At 37.7% G+C, this 24,297-nt stretch overlaps 1 protein-coding gene and 1 pseudogene across 2 annotated transcripts in view; one reads left to right on the top strand and one right to left on the bottom strand.

Moving 5' to 3' along the window:
* RNF169 (ring finger protein 169) overlaps window positions 1–24,297 on the top strand; it is an 82,643-nt gene that overhangs the window by 12,765 nt on the left and 45,581 nt on the right. Inside the window, exon 2 of the mRNA XM_082626953.1 lies at window positions 13,446–13,519. Coding sequence (XP_082483079.1) covers window positions 13,446–13,519 — 74 coding nt within the window. The remainder of the gene's footprint in view (window positions 1–13,445; window positions 13,520–24,297) is intronic.
* On the bottom strand, window positions 21,922–23,108 carry LOC309807960 (small ribosomal subunit protein mS31-like; annotated as a pseudogene). The gene has a single exon. The product of its transcript is annotated as a small ribosomal subunit protein mS31-like (transcript).

Genomic DNA, 24,297 nt, shown 5'->3' with positions numbered 1-24,297 from the left:
TATTTTTAAGAGAGATGCTAAAATGTTTATAGGTAAGATGATATGGTGTCTGGGATTTCTTCAAAACAATTTATTCAAGGGGGGAGGGAACAAGTAAAGATTTGGGAAATAGATGAAATAAGATTGACAATGGGTTGACTGTTGAAGCTGGGTGATGGATATGTTGGGGTTCATTGTACTGGTGTCTCTAATAAGTATGTGAGTCATTTTCATAGTAAAAAGCAGGAAAAAAAATTCTATCCATTAAAGGAACACAAGGCACAGATGGTTTTACAGGTTACCCAAATATTGAAGGATGGATAATCCTTGTGCAGACCATTCCAGGGAATAAAAAATGTTTCTAGACTAATTTTGGGGGGCTTTTACAACATGATATCAAAATCACACAAAGGCAGTATAAGAAAGGAAAAATATAGGCCAATGAATGTAGATTTTAAAAGTCCCAAGTGAAATCTGCACTAGTCTAGTAGTGTATTTTTTTTTTAAATCACAATCAAGTAGTATTCTGGGAATGAGAGTTCAGTTTAACATTAAGAATCTAATGTAATTCACCATATTAATAAAGAGTAAAACCATATGATCATCTCAGTAGATGCTCAAAAGAGCATTTGACAGAATTTACCATTCATTTATTATTTTAAAAGCTAGAACACTGGGAATAGAAGGGAATTTTTTTTTAATTTTAATTTTTTTTAGTGGAACTTGTCAATACAAATGATTAGTGGCCAAGAACAGGGTTAAATAGTTTAAAAAGTAATTAAGGGTCCAGTAACATGTCCTCATATACTTGAATTTGGTAGATGACAGGTGGCATTACAAATCAATGGGGCAAAAATATTTTCAGTTGTGGATAGTTAGCTAACCTTACAGAAAACAAGGAAAAATAGATCTTTACCTCGCACCATACACAAAAAGTTAATACCAGATAGATTAAAGGTCAAACTATAAAACTTAGAAAATACTAGGAGTATCTGTGAAGATGGGATAGGAAGAATTCTTTAAACAAAAAATACAGAGTAAAGGAAAAGATTGATAATTTGGTCACATTAAAATCAAAACTTCTGTATGATACAAGATAGGGAGATGAACCACAGAATGTGAGAAAATACTTCCAATGTAATAACTAACAAAAGATTAATGTCCAAAATATATGAAGAACTACAAATCACTATGACGGACACCTCATTAGAAACATGGTGAGGGGATTTGAATAGACATTTCACAGAAGAGGGAAACTGAAAGGCCAATAAAACACCTGGAATGATTCTCAATATCGTTAGTAGCTAGGGATGAGATCTAGAATACCAAGGGAAGATTGAGCTTATACATGAACAGGGATATTTCTCCCATTCTGATGACTCTGTACTCACTGCTGTCTAGTCTTGGACAGTGTTAATTGTTTGAAAATTAAGTTTCTAGTGAATCAAACTATTCTTCCCTCGTTTCAATATTCAGATATTTAAAGACCATGATGTTTTCTATCTAAATTCTTAGGCTAAACTTCTCAGATTCATCTCTTTGGTCCTCTTTCTCCCTTTCCCCAGTTTCTGGTCATACTGCACTGCCTACACTTCTTGTAATATAGTATGCGTTTTGAAACCTTTCTGACCTTTTGTCACCTATGATCATTCTGCCTGGAATATTCTTCCCTCTTACCCTTCTGTCAGATTATACTCAGGTGAAACAAGTGCTCTGTGAATTTTTTTCTCAAACAGGAGTTGATTGCCTTCCTTTGTGACACCACGTGAGTATGTGTATTCGTCATGTCACTGGATTTCAGTTCCTTGTTTGTGTGTCTGTCTCTGGCATTACACTGAACTCTTTGAGGCCAGGGACTATGTCTTTGTGTATTCGGCACTTAATATGGTACCTAGAATGTGTTAGATACTCAGTAAATGTTTAATAAAGGAAAAAGAGTCCTAAAAAAATCCTTAAAAAAAGATTTTTGATTATATATCATGATTCCTTTATCCTTCTGTTCATCTTTAAATATGCCACTCAGAATTGACCCTCATGCTTTAAATAATGCCTGACCAGTGGAAAATGTAGTGAGGTTTACCATCTCTCCATCTGGATGCTAAATTCTTATTAATGCTGCCAAAGATTGCATTGGCCTTGCTCATCCTGTACGCAACAGAACTACAGATTCAGGATGAGCAACTCAGTTCTCAAAACAGAACTGAGCCAGTCTTCCTCATTACATGTGTGTACAATTAAATTTTTAAGCCTGAAGGCAACTTATATCCAGTTTTGGTTTTCATTTTTCTAAACAGCAGTGGACATATTTTCCCTTTACTTCTGTTTTGCCATTTCTCTTGTGTTTTGTCTAGTGTTTGGTTCTGTAAAACTATTATGATAAAACCTCAAAAGATTGCACCCTGTTAATTTGTTGTTGACTTGGACTTTACTAAAGTTTACTTTTGGTTTCATTATAAAGAAAAGCTTTACAAATTGATCTTCCTTCAGCCAACAAATTCTTTAAAAGAGCTTAGTACAAAATGGTGCTGGTTTTAAAGCACTTTCTCATTGGTATATTCAACAACAACAAAAATTTAAGCCACTGTTTTATACTGAGACACATACCTAGAGATCATCCCCATGGGTTCAAGAAAATCTCCTAATTTGGGGAATCAGAGGCAGAAACAAGTAATTATAACACAGGTAATAAATCCTACTACAATTGAGGTAAGTGCAGAATGTTGTGAGGACCTGCATAAGGCTAATGTAATTCTCCCTGGGTTAAGTGAGAAACGCTTTGCAAAGGAGAGGGCAATAAACAGGGCTTTGAACTAATTATCATACAGTGAAAAAGATAAAAAACATTGTGGGAAGAGGAAGTGGCATATGTAAAGAGACAGGGTCTGGCATATCTAGGAATAGTGATTATGTGTGAAGGCTGGGGAGGGGAGAGTATTGAGGGAATATGAGAAAATATGGCTGGGGTGGCAGACTGAGTCTTGTTTATAAATCTTGGAGGCAGAGGGAAGCCAATGAAAGTTATTAAGCAGGAGGATGATAGGGTCAGGTCTCTGCTTTATAAAGAACTAGGGAAGCAGTGTCGAAGATAGACAAAGAGTCTTAAGAGACAGGCCAGTTAGGCTACCATTTTAATGTGCACAGAATCTGTACCAAGAGGGTACTGGAGGATTAGATGAGATAAACATCCCTGTTAAGGTAGGTATTACTCCCATTTTATGGATGAAGAAACAGGCTTAGCAAGGATAAATACTGGTAGATACAAAGCCAGTGGGTAGTAGATTTGAATGCAGGTAGGTTCGAAATCCTACACTCTTTCTAATTTTGGTATCATTCCACTTTGTGGACTATTGTGGATGATTCTTCACCTCAAAAAGAGCAGAAATTAAGTCCAAAGGCTTTTGTCCAAAGGGTGGTGGTGGATATAGAGATGGGGACACGCACATGGTCTTGGTCTGCCTAGGTCTGCACGGCCTTCATCTCTGCAGCATTCCTGTACCTACCTTTGCTTTTGTGACCTCCTTTATTGTGTGCCTCATGCTTGGACTGCGCTGATCCAGTTTGGGCTGCCTTGCTGTGCCTGTTGTTTGGGCCATTTCTCGATTCAACAAGGAACCTTGCACTTTGACTCTACTCTTGGTTAATACCTGCTTTTGCAAATTCTATTGATCTCTACTCTCGTTGTCTTTTTCTAATCTAGATGTCTTAGATCAATTTGGGTTGTGATAACAGAATACCATAGACTGGGTGGCTTATAAACAACAGAAATTTATTTGTCACAGTCCTAGAGGGTGGCAAGTCAAAGATCAAGACTGGTGGATTCAGTGTCTTGTGAGGGCCTGCCTCCTGGTTAATGGATGGCAGTCTTCTTGCTGTGTCCTCACTTGGTGGAAGGGGCAAGGGAGCTCTCTGGGGTCTCTCTCTCTTTTTTTTTTTTAACATCTTTATTGGAGTATAATTGCTTAACAATGGTGTGTTAGTTTCTGCTTTATAACAAAGTGAATCTGGGGTCTCTTTTATAAGCACCCTAATCCCATTCATGAGAGCTTTGCCCTCGTGACCTAATCACCTTTCCAAGACCCCACCACCAAATACCATCACATTGGGGATTAGGTTTCAACGTATAAATTGTGTAGGGGACACAAACATTCAATCTCTAGTACCAGGGATTAGGAAATTACATTCAGCAGGCCAGATCCAGCCTACTGCTTATTTTTGTAAATTTTTATTGGAACACAGCCATACTTATTCATATTGTCTATGGCTGCTTTCATGCTACAATGGCAGAATTGAGCAGCTGTCTTTTGGTCTGCAAAGCTGAAAATATTTACTATCTGGCCGTAAGTCTACACAGACTTAGGCTGCTTAAGACTCATTATTCTTTCCAGATCGAGGTACAAATCAGGTTAATTTTTTAAGCTAAGGAAGCAAGATGCAACTTGGAATTTGAATATTTATCATTAATTTTTATTAGCAGTTAATAAGCACTATCTAGTTGTCCCACTTATATATAGAGAAAAAAATCTCTGATGCCATTTTTTTCCCTACAATTCTGAGAAATTTCTATCCCTGAAAAGATTAGGTAGAATTTTTTCTTATAAGTATGTATCTAACACTTAATGAATATCAATTATATATCCAGCATTGTACAAGACATTAGTTTAAATCATGTCATTTAATCATACATAACAATTTATTTGGGAAGTGGGGAAGCTGAGGGCTAGAGAAGTTGTAGTGTGCTCAGTGTCACACTGATAAGTGATGGAGTCTGATTGGTCTCCACAGCCTGGGATCTTTCTACTTTTGAAAGTTATCCGGCAAACGTGTGGATGGTGAAGTGCTGTAACTGTATGCGGAAGATCCTGCCCAAATTTGGCATTGTTACCACATAAAATTAAGGAACATCTTATTCCCCAAGCATGCTGGATAACTGAAGTTTTATTGTTTATTAATAGTTTTGTTAATATTAATAAGATTAAATATGGTAGTATCCTTGTTGATGACAGGATGAGTTTAGATTCCCTAGCCTAGTGTTGAAGGTTCTCTATAATTTGGCCCCAACCTACCCTTTCTGGCCTATACCACTCTCCTACATAAACTTTCTGCTCTAGCAGAATGTATTTATTTACTATCCAGCCTTCACACTTAAAAAAAATTAAAATTGTGGTAAAAAACACATAACTTGAAACTTACTGTCTTAACCTTTTAACTGTGCAGTTCAGTAGTGTTATCACACTTTGGTTGTGCTTTGTACACATGGGTTGCTCTTCATCTTTTTTTTTTTAAAGACTTAAAAAAAATTTATCTGGCTGCGCTGGGTCTTTTTTTTTTTTTTTTACAAATTTATTTATTTATATTTTAAAATTTTTGGCTGCGTTGGATCTTCGTTGCTGCGTGCGGGTGGCGAGCAGGGGCTACTCTGTTATGGTGCGCGGGCTTCTCATTGCGGTGGTTTCTCTTCTTGAGGAGTACGGGCTCTAGGTGCACGGGCTTCAGTAGTTGTGGCTCGTGGACTCTAGAGCACAGGCTCAGTAGTTGTGGCTCACGGGCTTAGTTGCTCTGCAGCATGTGGGATCTTCCCAGACGAGGGCTCGAACCCATGTCCCCTGCGTTGGCAGGTGGATTCTTAACCACTTGCGCCGGGTCTTAGTTGTGGCACAGGGGATCTTTGTTGTGGCGTGCAGGCTCTTTGTTGTGGCATGCTTCGAACCCGGGCCCCCTGCATTGGGCGCATGGAGTCTTAATCACTGGACCACCAGGGAAGTCCCCTTCCATCTTTTAACTTAATCTAAGTTTTACCAGTTAGACTCAGCTTCATCCAACCTTCCTAACGCCTGACTCTCCTTCCCAGCCCTTGTTCTCTTGCTCCTACAGATGTCTGTTGGAACATTTGCTTGTAAGATGCATTTGGCAATTGTTCATTTTGTGACTTTGCATTTGTCATCATCTCTGTAATTATTTAAATCTCTTCTTACAACTTTTTATGACTTTGTGTTAGCTAATAAGCTATGTTAATAAGTGCTTTGGGGAAAGGGTCTCATGCCTTTTTTTGGTGTATTTTCTCTTCCCTCAGCACCTCCCTCTTCCTCACTGCTCACTTCCCTCTTTAACTTCCTGATCTCTGATAACGGTTTTCATTATTCTTACACACTTATGTATGATAACTTGATATGTTATAATTAATATTTTCTTCTCCCTTTGTGACTTCTACAATTTATTGTTATTTTTCCATTTGTTATTTCCATTTCTATATTTAATGTTCACATTTGAAATTATAAGGCATATTCAGTCTGGCGTCTGCATCTCTCATTTAACATAAATGGTTTCCTATCTAATTAAAGCAATATGGCATTTTTTATAATTTATTTATTTTATTTTATTTTTGGCTGTGTTGGGTCTTTGTTGCAGTGCGCAGGCTTCTCATTGTGGTGGCTTCTCTTGTTGCAGAGCACAGGCTCTAGATGTGTGGGCTTCAGTAGTTGTGACTCACGGGCTCAGTAGTTGTGGCTCACAGGCTCTAGAGCGCAGGCTCAGTAGTTGTGGCTCATGGGCTTAGTTGCCCCGCGGTATGTGGGATCTTCCCAGACCAGGACTCGAACCCGTGTCCCCTGCATTGGCAGGCGGATTCTTAACCAGTGCACCACCAGGGAAGCCCAATATTGCATATTATTAAAAAAATATTTCTATATAATTTTGATGCCAGGATAATAGTACATTGTATGGACGGTCTGTAATTAGCCTAATTATTCCCTCAATATTGGACATTTAGGTTATTCTCAGTTTTTGTTTTGCAGTTATGAACAATGTTGCAATGAAAATCTTTTTATGTAAAAGTTTTTCTGTATTTTAGATTATTTTCTAAGATTCCTAGAAATTATTAGGTCAAAAGTTACAAACATGTTTTAAGTTCTTGGTATGTGAGTTGTGACATCTTGATTTCATTAGTTCTTTGCCAAGGATAGTTTTAAAACACAGTTTGAGTTACTATAGCAGTAATCTGTGGTGTTAATTATGGTACTTAGGTAAGCAGCTTTAAAATTTGATATGAATATTTTCTTAACTTTTAACTTTTTCTCTGTGCACTTCCTCTTCTTTCCAGGTAAATGCTCTTTATATTGCCTACTGTAAATTGTTAATGTCTTGGGCAAGTAGGTAAAGGAGCAATTGCATTAGTTTAAGACAGTTGGTACTTGGCTGTCATCTGCACTCTTGGAGAGTTAGGAGTAAACCAAAAAAATAGTAGATAAAATGGAAAGCACTTTAGTTTGGTTTTAGAACGTATTTGTGGTTCACTCCCCATGTTTCCACCTTCCTACTTCTAAATGGTATGCCTAATTTCACATTAAAGTTTCTCCTTTCGAATATTCCATTTGAAGGTATTTCAGAAGTTTGGTGGGTAGTATAAGCAGGTAAACTTGAGATTAATATGGATAATGACCTCTTGGTTCCTGTGTATCTTTGCACTTACATAGGTTTTGTTGTAGAAGATGTACTTTGATTCATTGTCTTCTTTTGCTGTTGTGTACCTCTACCTCATGCTGTTCTGAGCTGCAGTCAGGTGTTTAGTTTTATAACTCTTCCACATTCTATAGTAGTTTCACTTGCATATGTTTTTCATTCCCTAGTAAGATTGTAAGTTTCTTTAGGACTTGAACCACACGTTTTCTACCTTATTAGATTCCTTTCTTGACTTTCTTAAAAGAATATTCTCTCCTTTTGTCTTCTTCCTCACTGCTTGTTCCCTCTTTATTAATGGTTTGGGTTTCATGACGGAAATCTTGTCTTCTCCACTGCTTATGAAGAATGTAGATTTTGCTTCTGGCTATGATGGAGCAGATTGTAGCAGACCAAAACTCCTGCTGAGAATAACTAGAAAAGCCTGATTTAAAAAAAAATCTATATGAAGGCATTGGTAAATTGCCAAGGCAGCCAGGACTTCAGACATTTATGGATTTTTGGCAAAGGGAGAGTATAGCTATTAAGAGGCAAAAAAGCCAGCAGAGCTTTCTTCATGGGGCTAGGGATACAAAAATTATAGTTCAGGGCTGCCAAGGCAGCCAAAACTTGAGAGGCCCAGATCCCAGAGAGAAGGGAGGTGCATCTCCCCCCGCCCCCCAGCCTCTCCACCTGCTTTTTTTTCTCTTGAGGCATTTGCAGATTCTTTAACTGTGTAGGGTAAAAGGTTAAGAAGCTTCCCAGAAGCCTAATGAAAAACAGAGCACTCTTTTAGCAGTTCTTCAGTGTCGGGGAGAAAAAAGTTGAGGACCTTCCAAGGCAGGCAGGCTTGGAAAATGCCCTTAACTCTCAGTTGGATCCTCGGAGGGCTACAAACTAGGGTAGAACAAACTTTTCAAGTTTTACAAAGCCTGCAGCCAACCTTGAATAAGCTCATGTCCTGAATGGATTGTGAGGTGATCTACCCTTAGTCTAATTGCCTGTCAGAGAACATGGTGAATCTTCTGTAGGATGTTATATCATCCACAGACTTTATAGTTTTTCATAACACAATGAATGGCATTCCAACAAAAATTACGTGGTAAACCAAGAAACCAGACCAGGAATAAAAACAGACAGTATAGGAAAGGATCCATTGTATCCCAGTCACTTATTATTTATTCAGTCATTCTAAAATAGAAGGACATTTAGGTTGTTTCCAGTCTTTAGTATTGTGATTGATCTGCAGTGAATATTCTTGTCTGTACATCTTTGTACACATATATGATACATCATTAAGGTAACGAATACCCTAGCTAACTCTTTATCAAATTTTTTTGATATTTGCCAATCTGATATATAAAAGTGTTTTGTTTCAGAAGTTTTTAATATCTTGAAATGAGCGAAGTTCAGCATATTTTAATTTGTTTACAAGTCATCTGAATTTATGTTTCTGTAAACTGCCTGTTCATGTCCTTTGCCCATTGTCATATAGGGTTGTTCAGCTTATTTTTCTTTACCTTTTTTTTTTTTAATATTAAAGAGGTAATAAAGAACAGTGGGTAAGAGGACTGATTCTGGAGCCAGATTGCCTGAGTTTAAATCATAACTCTTTCATTTACAGCAGTGTAGCCTTGGGCAAGTTATATGCTCTGTGCTTCAGTTTCTTCATCTGTAAAGTGGGGATAATAGCATCTCTCCATTGGATCATTATGAAGATTAGATGAGTTAAAATATAGAGTGCTTAGAAATGGGCCTGGCATAATCAAAGTGCTATATAACTGCCAGTCATCAAAATGATACTAGTGGTGGAGATAGAGATGGAAATTAGCAAAGAGATTTTTTTATTTGCCCAAGGACAAATAACTAGTAAGTGGGAGTATTCAAATTAGGATCAAGATCTTGGGACTCTTAAGTCCAAAGTTCTTTTTCATTCTGCTGCACTAATAAGAAATTGAACATACAGGGGTAAAAACTCAAGCATAGCCAGGTACCAAGGGATGTTTACCTTTGGATTTGAGAGTTATTGGGGTAGCGTCTTCCCAATATAGTTCAGTGAGGTTCTTTTTCTAATTTTGTATTGAGTGTGGATTCTTTGACAATGATACTTTATTCCTTAGGGTTTGGTGCAGTTAGCAAAATGCTAGTCTTATAGATTGTTTTGTTTGTTTGCCTTTATTAATAACCAGTCACCTCACCCTAGAGAAAATCTTTTTCAGGAAGGACCATCAAGGAAGTATAGCTTCTCCTACAGTTCACATTAGACTGAATGCAGTACTCAGCTTTGGTCATTGGCCATGTGTGTTTGTCATTCTTAGGGTATTATATCCTTAGAGAGTTTCTCTTTTAAACATGGTGCAGTTGACCCTTGAACAACATGGGGATTAGCGACACTGACCCCCCTGCACAGTTGACAATCTGTGTATAACCTTAAGTGGATAAGTGGATTCAACCAACCTCAGATTCAACCGCAGATCATATGGTACCATAGTATGTATTTATTGAAAAAAATCTGCATATAAGTGGACCTGCGCAGTTCAAACCTACGTTGTTCAAGGGTCAACTGTAGTTGTCAGAGGACAGGCATTAAGAAAGTACTTCCACCACTGGATTCATTTATAAATACTAAGATACTCAGCAGCTCAGTGACACCTGGAATAGTTTCTAGTATTTCTTTTCTGTGAGATGACGGAAGGGTGAATGGTTGTTTCTGTGCTACTGAAACACTTGAAAATCCCTATAGATTCTGGTGGAGGGATTGGTGGGTTTTGGGACTAATTCCTCTGGACTAAGGAGGGTGATGTTGCCTTTTCTGCTTCTTTTGACATGTTGTTGCTCTGTCCCCACCCCCCCGCCCCCGCCAGCCCAAGAATTTATTTCTTAGAGCAGTTTTAGTTTTACAACAAAATTGAGAGGAAGGTACAGAGATATCCCATATGATCCCTGCCCCCACACATTCATAGCCTCCCCCATTATCACTGTCATTCACCAGAATGGTAGATTTGACTCTTGGTGTTGTACATTCTGTGGGTTTGGACAAATGTATAATGAAATGTGTCCATCATTATAATATTAGAAAGAGTTTTTTCACTGCCCTAAGAATCCTCTGCTCTGCCTACTCATCCCTACTTTCTCCGTCCTTGGAACTACTGATTTTTTTATTGTCTCTAAAGTTTTATCTTTTCCAGAATGTCATATAGTTGGAGACATACAGTATGTAGCATTTTCAGATTGGCTTCTCTCATTTAGTAATATGCATTAAAGGTTCCTCCATGTCTTTTCATAGCTTTGAAAGCTCTTTTTTTTTTCCAATCATAATTACATTTTATTTTTTTTAAAATTTTTATTGGAGTATAGTTGATTTACAATGTTGTGTTAGTTTCAGGTGTACAGCAAAGTAAATCAATTATATGTATACATATATCCACTCTTTTTTTAGATTCTTTCCCATATAGGTCATTACAGAGTATTGAGTAGAGTTTCCTGTGCTATACAGTAGGTCCTTATTAGTTATCTGTTTTATATATAGTAGTGTGCATATGTCAATCCCAATCTCCCAATTTATCCCTCCTCCCTCCTTCCCCCAAGTAACAATGTTTGTTTTCTACATCTGTGACTATTTGTGCTTTGTAAATAAGTTCACTTGTACCATTTTTTTAGATTCTACATATAAGCCATATCCTGTGGTATTTGTCTCTGTCTGACTTACTTCACTTAGTATGATAATCTCTAGGTCCATCCATGTTGCTCCAAATGCCATTATTTCATTTTTTTATGGCTGAGTCATATTCCTTTGTATATAAGTACCACATCTTCTTTATCCATTCATCTGTCGATGGACATTTAGGTTGCTTCCATGTCTTGGCTATTGTAAATAGTGCTGCTATGAACATTGGGATGCATGTATCTTTTCTTTTTTCTTTTTTTTTTTTTGCAGTACATGGGCCTCTCACTGTTAAGGCCTCTCCTGCTGTGGAGCACAGGCTCCGGATGTGCAGGCTCAGCAGCCTGGGCTCACGGCCCAGCTGCTCCACGGCATGTGGGATCTTCCCGGACCGGGGCACGAACCCGTGTCCCCTGCATCGGCAGGCAGACTCTCAACCACTGCGCCACCAGGGAAGCCCCCTAGTGTATTTTTAATTGTCCCTTGTTTGCTTTAAGGAATATATATTTTGTTCATTGAGTTCATAAATATATATAAATATATATAATCAAGTTTGTTAATTTTATTGTTCAATTTTTCTATATTTTTATTACCCTTGATCCTCCTGATCTACCTGTTTTTAATTGTGGTGTGTTACAATTTTTTACTATAATTTTAGATTTATTAATTTCTCTTATAATCTTTTTTTTTTTGCTCTGTTGTAGGTTCATACAGGTGCATAATTATTATAGCTTCTTGATGGGTTGCCTTTTTCATCATTATGTAATTTCCCTCTTTATACCTGTTAATTCTTTTTCTCTTAATTTTGCCATGTGCTAGTTCTGTGGCCTTGGGCAAGTCATTAACCTCTCATTTTCCTTATTGTAAAATGGGTATAATACCTACCTTATAAAGTTTCGGTGAAGATTCACTGAGAAAATATAAAGTATCGTTCAGGTAATAGGTTCTCCATAAATGGATTAAAAGAATTTTTTTGACTTAAGGGTTTTGCTTTTCTCTTCCTTCTTCCCCTCCTCTTTTAAAGCATCTGGTTTTAGATACTATTTGCCTATAATTAGAAATGTACTTAAGAGATATGATTAAAATAGTCATCAGGACTTTTTTTTAAGTGGGTGAAGGTGATGTAGTGTTTGCCTCCCAAGCCCCAGGTCTAATAATTCTCTGCAGCTTGGTAGAGCTTTAAGTTACTGTTTTCTGCATCTGTATTATGTCCAGTGTTCCTAAGAATCTTCCACATTTCTCTGGTGTATATGAGTCTTTTTAAGGTAGTTGAGACAACTGAAAAAGGACAAAAGTCAACTATTTGAGGAGCCAGCTTTTCTACAACAAATATTATCAACCTGAATGGGATATAGAGTTGTTAGTAAGTCTTCAAATAAATACTGTGTTTAAGTCTCTAAATATACATAGGGGTATATCGAAGTGTCATGTACATTTAAGGAGACAGAAGTGTGTATTTTCTCCTTCCTTTTTGATAGCATTTAGGACTTATCTTTTATTCCTGTTCTTAAGTTGGATTTTTATTGTTTATATAAACAGTGTGTATTGTGTGCCTGCTGTGGGCCTGGATATAGAGAAGGGGAGAAAAGAAAATTTCAGCTGAGAAACAGCATAAAAGGGTCAGAAGTATATGGCATATATATATTGTAACCAGATAGTCAAGAGATGAGAGACACAGTGCTTTAGAAAGATAAAGTTGTGATCAGTCTCTGGAAAACCTTGAGTAACATATTGAAGAATTTTGACTTTATTCTGTAAGCTGATCAAAACCACTGAAGGCTTTGAGGATAAAAAATCAGGTTATATACTGAAAATATTTATAAGTTGTATACAGGAAAATAGTCTGTTGGCAATGTTGAAAAAGAAGTAGAAAGAAACATTAGTAACAAAGTATTATGAGTAAAACTTTAGCTTATTTAAAATGTTACTTGGTAATGTTAAACTAGGAGCTTTAAATATAGTTTTCCTTGAGGTCTTTTAACATGTTACTTTTATCAGTGAGACCCTTCAGACCATCTATATATTGATAAAGTAACCTTCCAGCCTGTGTTTATTTTCCTCCATAGCCCTTAGTACCACCAGTTGTATTATATACACACACTTGTTTGTTTATTGTCTGTTTCCCCCCACAATATTGTAAACTCCATGATAGTAAGAACTTTATTTGTTCAGTGCTTCTCCCCAGTGCTTAGAACTGTGCCTGGTTTATACCCTTTAATAAGTATTTGTTAAATGAATGAATGAATATTCGAATTGTGGAAGAGGACCACAATTTTTATGTGGTTTATGGTGTGGGGGCAGCAGTAGGACAAGATCTTGGTTCCTTCCTAGAAAGTTCTGTTAAAAAGTGTTTTCTTTTCCTTTCCTGCAGAGTTTATATTCAGAGCACCAATCAAATTAAGCAAGCCTGGGGAACTTCGTGAGGAATATGAAAGCCTGAGAAAGGTACAGTATAACAGTATACATATCATTATGCCATTCACTTTCTTAAAGTTAATTGAAATGATGACATTAAAGAATGCTTAGTGGGAGTTTTGATTTACTAGGGGTTTTTAAAATTTATAATGCAGAGCCTGTCTTTCTGTACCCTACCTTATACTGGTCTAGTTAGATTCTGTAGCTATGATGGAAGTAGAGTAAACCTTAACCCTTTCAAGCTGTCCTTTCACAGATGAAAATGTAGCTCACATGGCCTATCACATACCTGCTGCAATAACTGGCCACCAAGAGAGGTATTCTTGGCATTTAAATGTTAGATAAAAGCTAACATTTAAGCTTTAATAGTAATAGCTTGTCTTATTTTTCTTTATCTTGCAAGGTTCCTCTAATTACATGTAGCTGGTATTATCTTTTACTGCTTTCACTCTCTTAAGTACTACAGAAGAACTGTAACTTAGACTGGTAAGGGTAGTGGAATAATTTTCTAGTTAGAGAACGTTTACCGTTGGGAGAGCTTTTAGCTGTGTCCACATCATCTTATTTTTGATGTTTTCAAGCTAATAGTCTGGGAATCACTTGGAAGATTAAGACTTCAGAAAGACTGGTAATAAGAAGTATGTTATAAGATTTGTATCATCCTTCCCCAGCCCTCTCCTTGAACGACCATCCCTTACCAAAGTTCATAAATGATTAGATAATCATTCTACATGGAGATATTTAATGTTTTATAAAGGCAGATAATCCACTTAATCTGAATCAGACATCATCATAAAGCAGAGGCAAGACAATAACATTATGGTGGCATTTTAGACTGAACGAAAAAGATCAAGGCTTCCCCGGTGGCGCAGTGGTTGAGAGTCCACCTGGCGATGCAGGGGACACGGGTTCGTGCCCCGGTCCGGGAGGATCCCACATGCCGCGGAGCGGCTGGGCCCGTGAGCCATGGCCGCTGAGCCTCCGTGTCCGGAGCCTGTGCTCCGCGTCCGGAGCCTGTGCTCCGCAACCGGAAAGGCCACAACAGTGAGAGGCCCGCGTACCGCAAAAAAAAAAAAAAAAAAAAAAGATCAGTATTTAATAAGGTCATGTTAAAAAGAAAAGATAAAAAACTGTGCTTAATTACTGTATATTCTTTGATCTTTTCTTTTAAATGAGAGTGTCAAATGCTGACTTGGGTCCTCATGCTCCTTTTGTATTGGTGTTGTGAGTTTTTTTGTTTTTCGTTTTAAATCAGTTACAAAGCTTTTTTCTACACAGAAACAAATTATTCTCGGGGCTACATCAAAAGAACCACAGATTTCTCTTAAATAAAATTCCAGAATATGCAGATATTTAGTTTTAATATAACTTTTCAGAAACTTGGAGAATATGGAAAATTTGAAGCTGTCAGCTTGAAGATAATGAGAAAACAGGGACTTGGAGGTAGAAAAAGGAGGAAAAGCAGAAGGCATAGTGAGTGTAGAGATTTTTTATAAGCCTTGGGAGAGAGAAGGATACCTTGGGGAACTGTTCTTTCGTTCCTGTTAAGAAGGAGGGACAGGGGCTTCCCAGGTGGCGCAGTAGTTGAGAGTCCGCCTGCTGATGCAGGGGACGCAGGTTCGTGCCCCGGTCTGGGAAGATCCCACATGCCGCGGAGTGGCTGGGCCCGTGAGCCGCAGCTGCTGAGCCTGCGCGTCCGGAGCCTGTGCTCCGCAACGGGAGAGGCCACAACAGTGAGAGGCCTGCGTACCGCAAAAAAAAAAAAGAAGGAGGGACAGGAAAATGGTTTTAAAAGCGACTGATAGCATAATGCTGTTGAGTGAAGCTAGGACAGTCTCATTCTGCGTAAACTGGATTGGGTTTGAAAAACACTCACCTATGTCATTTGTGTTAAATAAACATTAAATAGGTTTCCCCCCACCCGTACTCCAAGTACCCAGGTTATCCTACACTCATTGTATAACCTGGAAAATGGAAATCCAAGTCATAAAACCAAAAGTCACTAATATGGCATACCCATATAATGGAATACTATTCAGCAATAAGAAGGGATGAACCACTGATACATGCTACCAGATGGATGAGCCTCAAAAATGTGCTAAGTGAAAGAAACCAGGTAAAAGAGACCACATATTGTATGTTTCCATTTATAGAAAATGTCTAGGAATAGACAGAAGTATAGAGACAGACAGTAGATTAATGGTTGATTGAGTAGGGATGACAATGGAGATTAACAGTAAATGGTCATGAGTGATTTTATTACAGCAATGAAGATTTCTAAAACTGATTTATGGTGTGTTCCACAACTTGGTAAATTTACTAAAAATCATCGAATTATATACTTGAAATGGATGAATTATATAATATGTAAAAATATGCCTCAATAAAGTAAAAAAAATTAAGGCACTAGATATTTGGATGGAGAATTTGATAAAAAAAGATGTGTCTTAGAATGCATATTTTCTGAAACAAAACAAATATATAATTATCTAGATGAATCCCTAGGGGAGGGAGATGTTTAAAAGTTTCTACTGAGCAAGTGATGGAAATTAATTCTATACAACTCATCATTACTAATTTGACGTGTAATACACTTTTTATTTAGTATACTTTATTATTTTGTTTAAATGACAGTAAAAACCTTTATAAGGGCTATAAAAAGTTAACAGGAAATTTTATTCCCCTAATTTTAGTTCTTTTAAAAGATGTTTGCTTACTAATCATAGATCCCTCTACCCATGGTGTAGTGTTATGCTTACTGAGGTTACTATGTTTCTAAATTTTATGATTCTATAAATAGGTTTATATTTCTAAATATGTTTAAAATTTTCTTCCTGCCATGTGTTGTAGTTAATTTTGTCTTTTTTATGCAGAAATATGCAGAGCAAAATGTGAAAGTTCTTCTTTTTCTTATTTTCCACTTTCTTCCCCAGAGATAACGAGTGTCAACAGTTTAGTGTATATCCTAGATCCTTTATATATTTACACACACACACACTCACACATATGCTTTAGTCTTTTTTAGTATAGATAAGATCATGATGTATATTCATTTATTCATCATATATCTATTATGTCCTTACTGTGTGCCAGGTACTACGAATATGATGCTGAAGAAGACACCCAGGGTTCTTGACCTCAGGGAGATTTCATTCTAGTGGGGAAGATGTACAGTAAATAAGCAAAAAAGAAATTAATATATATTAATAAAGCAGGGTAAGAAGAGTTAGAGGGGAGTGGAAGGGAAACTTGAGACACAAAAAGACTGTTTTGGGGGCTTCCCTGGTGGCGCAGTGGTTGGGAGTCCGCCTGCCGGTGCAGGGGACATGGGTTTGCGCCCCGGTCCGGGAGGATCCCACATGCCACGGAGCGGCTGGGCCCGTGAGCCGTGGCCGCTGAGCCTGCGAGTCCGGAGCCTGTGCTCCGCAGAGGGAGAGGCCACAGCGGTGAGAGGCCCGCGTGCCGCAAGGAGAAAAAAAAAAAAAAAAAAAAAGATTGTTTTCGATACAGTGATCAGGGAAAGTCTCAGAGAAGGCAACATTTGAGTTGCTACCTGAAAGAGATGAGGGAGCAAGCCAAGTAAACTTATGAGGAAAGAGCATTCCCAGCAAAGAGAACAGCAAATGCAAAGGCCCTGAGATGGAAACAAGTTTGGCTTGTTTAAGGAACACTGTGGCTGGAACTGAGTGTACAAGTTGTGGAAGGGTGCAAGGGTGGCATGGGGATTTGGTAAGATGTGAGTTGGGAGAGATAGAGGGCCAGATCAAAGAAGGCCTAGTTGCTTGGTAAGGACCTTAAATTTATTTTAAGTGTGATGGGAAGCCAGTAATATGATCTGAATTATACTTTTAAAAGGTCTCTGGTTGTTGTGTGGGGAATAAACTGTAATGGGTCTAAGAATTAGGAATTGGATTTACTGTGAATAGTAGAGACCCCAAAATAGTGACTCAAATAAATTAAGGGTTTTACTTTTCTCCAGTAACAAACAGCTGGAGGTAAGCTGTCCAGGGCTGATTATGGCAGCTCTAGGACATCATGGGTGCAGGCTCCTTTTTTTTCTGTTTAGACATCTTCAAGTGTGCCTGTCTCCTTGTGATGTGGATCAACCATCGTTGATCCTTCTGTAGAATCCCATCTAGACAGAAGGTAAGGCAGAAGGGCCTATGTCAGCTGAATTGGGTCTTTTTTTTTTTTTTTTTTTTTTTTTGCGCGGTACGCGGGCCTCTCACTGTTGTGGCCTCTCCCGTTGTGGAGCACAGGCTCCGGACGCACAGGCTCAGCGGCCATGGCTCACGGGCCTAGCCGCTCTGCGGCATGTGGGATCTTCCCAGACCGGGGCACGAACCCGTGTCCCCTGCATCGGCAGGCGGATTCTCAACCACTGCGCCACCAGGGAAGCCCTGAATTGGGTCTTTTAAAGAGCCTTCTGCAAAGCCGCACGGAGTGACTTCACCTGTATTTTGTAGTTGAGTGTCACAGACTCCCTCTAGCTGCCAGAAAAGCTGGGAAGCATAGTGTTTTAGCTGGGTACATTAACTTCCTAAGTAAAATTAGGGTTCTTTTATTTATTTATTTTTATAAATTTATTTATTTTTATTTTGGGCTGCATTGGGTCTTTGTTGCTGCACGCGGGCTTTCTCTAGTTGCGGCATATGGGGGCTACTCTTCGTTGCAGTGCACAGACTTCTCATTGTGGTGTCTTCTCTTGTTGCAGAGCATGGGCTCCAGGCGCGCGGGCTTCAGTAGTTGTGGCTCGCAGGCTCAGTAGGTGTGGCGCACGGGCTTAGTTGCTCCGTGGCATGTGGGATCTTCCCGGACCAGCGATCGAACGCGTGTCCCCTGCATTGGTAGGCAGATTCTTAACCGCTGCACCACCAGGGAAGTCCCTAGGGTTGTTTTAGTAAGGAATGAAAGAATGAATACTGGGTAGGCAGCTAGCTGTCTCTGCCTCATAGGACAAGAATGGAAATAAGACCAATTAGAACACTTTTGGAGTAAGCAATGGGTTGGGTTTAACGAGGGTTAGGATTTTACCAAAAGTATGACAGAGGGAATGATGCTGTGGACTTGAAGGTGTATATGAGGAAGTTGTTGTAATTTTGGACCGTGGTTATTTTAAGGGGGTTGTTCGAGGAAGGAATTGAGGACATGATGGACAATGAGAGTGGTAGAGTCAGTGGACTGGAAGTTTTGATGGTGCTAAAGAATTATAAAAGTAGGGTGACTAGCATATAAGTAAAGTTGGAAACCTAGAAGTCGTCGTCTAAATGTGAGAGGGTTAAATGTGAGACTGGGAGGTGGTTTAGTTATTGAACATGACAGAGTTTAGGGTATGATTATGGGAGGAGGTAAATGAAGTAGGATGGAAGAAAAGATTTATCTAGAAGGAAGTGAAGAAACTGAGAGAATATACTGATACTGAAATCTTCAGGAATATCACTGGAGCAGCTGGGCAGAAACTTAAGTGCTAAGGTTTTCTGTGAATAAGGGGAGTTGACAGGTGACTACCTCAAAGAGGGGTTGTGGGTATTACAGTCTGATGGTAAATACTTCAAAGAAGCTAGGAATTTTGAGGAATAATATGATCTATTCTGTAGCCAGTTTTTTTTTTTTCCTCTAACAATATGTGCTTTCTTTGTGGAGGGACAGCAGGTGCTTTCATATAGGTACTTTTTTCATACTGAATGGTATTTCATAGTGTGGATGAGGCATAATTCACTTAACCATTGATCATTTAAATTGTTTTCCATTTCCCCCAGTTTTGAAGAGATGTTGCACTAAACATACATGAACATATCTGAGCAAATACTGCCTTTAAGTTAGATTCCTAGAAGTGAAAGTGCAGGTCAGATTGTATATACACTTTGTATTTTGGTGGATATTCAAAAGACTTTTTTCAACTTAACTCTCTTACCAACAGTAAAAGAGAGTCCCTTTTCTTTAAATCCTTGCTAAGCCTTTATCATTATTTTTAATATTTTGCTATCTGCTGAATAAAATATCTCATTGTTTTAATTTACATTGCCCTGGTTACTAGAGAGAAGGAGCATCTTGTGCTTACTGGCCATTTACAGGTTTTCTATGAATTGCTTGCGTATAACCTTTAGGTGTGAAAACTAGTTCCATCTTTTGGATATTTGTGATCTTGATTGCTAATGGCATGCCATTTTTGCTGTGCTTTTATAGATGTATTCTATTAAAAAGAAATTTTCTGACATTTTATGGTGTTTTAAGTAGAAGGAGAAAATTAGCATGTGCTTAGTCCTCCATCTTGTTACATTGATTGGGGAAAGAATTTTGTTGTATTCATTCTTGAATATTTATATTCTTATTATATTCTTTTTTTGAATTTTATTTTACTTTTTTATACAGCAGGTTTTTATTAGTCATCAGTTTTATCACATCAGTATATACATGTCAATCCCAATTGCCCATCTTGTTATATTCTTGTCTGCAGTAAATATATGTTGAAATGAAAAAATAAGTTTTATGGAGAAATTTTTTCAATATTGATCTCTTTATGGTTCTAATCTATATAAGATTGACTGTTAGTCATTTTGTGTTTTGAAATAATTGATTCATCCCTATAAATTCTATTTATTGGTTGCATTAAGCTTATTATTTACACCATTATTCCTTCTGCTTATACAGTTTGTTAGGTGCTTAGCTTTGACCACATGGTTAAATAATAGTTGCTTTATATTAGATTTTGGAAACATATAATCCAGCTTGCCCTTGTTTGTCTTCTTTGAATCATTAGACTCTGAAAGGTTAAAGGTAGGGGAAAAAAAACAGCCTTTGCTTCTAGACTGCTTATCTCCCTGGTTTCTGTAGTGGGAAAGATGAACTGCCTTTGATAATTCTGCAGATCACATGAGTGGTTTAGGCTTTCTCTGAATTGGTTTACTGACCTATCCATTTTCTTTTTTCTCCCTCACCACTGGTTCGTTTTTGAGGAGTATTTTCTCCCCATTGCTGGCTGAATTATTCAAGTAGTAAGCATGCAGTTCTAGTCCTTAGCCAGAGCACAGAGTAATCAGATACAGTCAATGGGTTACTGAAGTGAGTAATGACTCTATAAGGCAGACATTAACTTTTCTGAAGGAGTTTTTTAAAGGTAAGTAAACTTTTAGGGCCTAATTATCTTTGAAATAATATATCTTTAAATTTCCTTTTATTATTTTTCTGCCATAAACTGTAAAATATAGTGTACTTTATTAAAGCTTGAACATTTCACTTAAATCTGTTTGGCTGTACAGTGTATCATGAGCTGAATATTGATTTGGCCTTTCCCTTATTTTTTTAATTTACTTATTTTAAAAGAAGCTTGTATTTATTAAAATATGTTCTGTTGCACCATGGAAGCAGCAGGTTGTTTGCTTGTTTAAAAAATTTTTTTCCTATTAGATTGTAAAATCTTTCAAGATGGATCTGTTTGTTTAGTCTCTTTAACTCTCCACCACATCTAATATAATATCTTGCACTTATATATTTATTACATACAGATTGAATTGTTGATCATCCAGTTTCAAAGCCCCTTCTTTTAAGAGAAATGACTTGTGTAAGGATATACAGCTGGTTCATGATAGAACTAGATGTATTTTAAGATTTCTAGAGTTCTTTATACTACATTATTTTCTATTCTTCTTCCTCTGAAATGTTAATATGTCATCTTTGAGGAAATGCATACTTGGGTATGTGCTGATGTGCATCTTTCTAGAATAAGAAATAAATACAGAATCTCATAGTACATCTTTAAGATCAGGTAAGCTGTATGGTACTAAGAAGGAAAAACTCTCAAAAGAATAAGTTTTAATTTTGACTGCACGAGGGAACAACTGTTTAGTTTATAGGATGTTCAAAATCTGAAAGTGTTAATGCGGTTGTCTCTTGCTATTTACAACTACCCAGACAAGGAGAAACAACTTTATCAAGTTATATGCTTTTCAAAGAAAACAACACATTTGGGAAATTCAAAGCATGATCAAATTTAATTAGAATTGCAGGTTATTCATGTTATATCTGTGATGTCCTGTTTTTCCTTGTCTCTTTCATTTTTGAGAGGAGACGATCAATAGTTATAAGGTTACTACGTTAGTATAATATTTTATATGGTTTAGAGACTAGTTTAAATAAAATCATTTCAGTGCTACTTGAAAGCCAAATGAGAGAATTTTCTAGAAACAGTCACAACTCTTCTGTCCCTTGTACAAAATAAAACATTTTGTTAAAGTATCTGATTAGTGAAGCTTATAGTAAATTTAAACAGCTTTATTTTTTCTTATTTATAAAAGCAGAATTATAAAATTCTGTGAATTGTAAAAAGAAAAAAATTATAAAAAGATTTAAAAGAGAAAGGGAAAATTACCAGTAATTCTGCTACCTAATAACCATATTTAAATGCTTATCGTATTTTTTCTAGTCAAATTATTTTATTTATAATACCAATCTCCAATAGCTTGAAATAAAAATTTCCCATTGAACTGTATGTCACTCTCTTTTAGAACATCCTATTTTTCATTAAAATAATTTCTAAACCACTCTACGTGTTCGACCTTCTGCTTAACACTCAGATATGGGTTTTTGGAAAGGCCAGGTCACCAGCTCATGAAGTGGTGAGTTGATCCTTGTTTTGGAAAATCCTCCAGGTGTTTATCCAGAAATATATGTTCATGAGATTCTGAACCCTTATCATCAAAACCTGCTTCATTGTTAGTTGGGACTCCCACAGGTTCTCCTCTTTTGTCCATTGGCTCATCTCTTTGGAATCGTTCTGAAAGGACTGTTCATTGACTGCGGCTAACTGCTTAGCAAATTCCACAATCCAAAGTGAAGGTGCTGTCTCTGTGTGTCAGGTGCCTCTTTAGTAACTGCCTTAAGCCCCAAAATATTAAGCCTCTTGCCTTTGAATATATTTTTCCTAAAACTTGTTCTAAGATCAGTGGTCTTAAGGTCAGGTATCATCATCAGCTCCTTCATCAAACTGCATCTGATTCACTAGTCTTGTACTAACTCTAGCTGTGGCAGGCAGATCTGGCAACTTTCGTAGCTGATATGTTACTGAAACTAATTTTAGGTCTTTCGCCCTCTTTCTGTGCCCTTGAGTCTTCCTTATGCTGCTGGAGCAGCTCTGACTTGGTCATCTGCTTGTCAAAAGGGATAGTCTGCAACAGCAGATGCAGCCACCACCAACTCAGGACTCGGGTTCACTTCTCTTTTGGGGGCATCTTCTGGAGCTTTTTGAAGTCTGCTGGTTGTAGCCTCCACACTTTTAAGTTGTCTTCTCTTGGGCGGCTTTGTTTTTGTACATTTACTGTGCTTTCAACTTTCATGCCCTTAATAATATTTATCAAGTCTTTTTTCTTATTCTTCTTTACACTGTCTTGGCTGTCTCTCTCCTTGGAATCTCATGGATTGGAGCCAAATGCTTATCTCTCTTGCTGTAGATCATGCTGTTAGTACCAAAGTATCTTTGGATATTATTTTTTTTGTTCTGACCGTTACATTCAGAGAAGGGAATAACACAAATCGCAGCTACCAATTCCTCTAGGCCTCCAGAGCACAAAGGGAGGTGGGAAAGGGGGCAAAGGGGTAGGGTCCCCCAGACTCTTGGAAACATTGTGGAGAAACAAGCTGAAGTGGGAATACAATGGGGGTAGTGCATCCTCTGCCAAACATGCCCCACCCCCATTACACTTAGTGAATAAGTCAGACAGAGAGAGACCAATACTGTATGATTTCACTTATATGTGGAATCTAAAAAACAAAACAAACGAACAGACATAACAAAACAGAAACAGTTACAGATACAGAGAACAAACAGGTGGTTGCCAGAGGGGAGAGGGGAGGAAAGAAATAGGTAAGAGGTACAGACTTACAGTTGCAGAACAGATGAGTCATGAGTATGAAATGTACAGTGTGGGGAAATATAGTAAATAACTGTAATATCATTGTATTGTGACAGATCATAACTAGATTTATCATGGTGATCATTTTGAGTACAGAAATATTGAATCACTATGTTGTGTAACAGGAACTAACATAGTGTTGCAGGTCAGTTGTACTTCAAGAACAAACAAGCAAACTTACAGAAAAAGAGATCAGATTTGTGATTACCAGAGGCAGGAGGTGGTGGGAAAGGGAATTGGATGATGACAGTCAAAAGGTATAAAGTTCCAAGTTATAAGATAAGTAAGTACTAAGGAGGTAATGTACAACATGATAAATATAATTAACACTGCTGTATATGAAAGTTAAGAGAGGGACTTCCCTGGTGGTGCAGTGATTAAGAATCTGCCTGTAATGCACGGGACACGGGCTCGAGCCCTAGTCCAGGAAGATCCCACATGCCACGGAGCAACTAAGTCCATGTGCCACAACTACTGAGCCTGTGCTCTAGAACCCATGAGCCACAACTACTGAAGCCTGCATGCCACAACTACTGAAGCCCGCATGCCTAGAGCCTGTGCTCCACACAGGAGAAGCCACCACAATGAGAAGCCTGCGCACTGCAATGAAGAGTAGCCCCTACTCACCGCAACTAGAAAAAGCCTGCATGCAGCAACGAAGACCCAATGCCCCCCAAAAGAAAGACATTAATTAATTAAAAAAAAAAGAAAGTTAAGAGTAAATCCTGAGTTCTCATCACAAGGAAAAAAATTTTTCTTCTTTAATGTTGAATCTGTATGAGATGATGGATGTTCTCTACACTTATTGTGGTAATCATTTCATGATGTATTAAGTCAAATCATTATGCTACACTTTGAACTTGTACAGTGCTGTATGTCAATTGTATCTCAATAAAACTG

The sequence above is a fragment of the Mesoplodon mirus genome (assembly GCF_964341445.2).
Source record: "Mesoplodon mirus genome assembly, chromosome: 7".
NCBI classification, from domain to species: Eukaryota; Metazoa; Chordata; class Mammalia; order Artiodactyla; family Ziphiidae; genus Mesoplodon; species Mesoplodon mirus.
The sequence above is the reverse complement of the archived record's forward strand: the minus strand, read 5'-3'. Positions and strand labels throughout refer to the sequence as shown.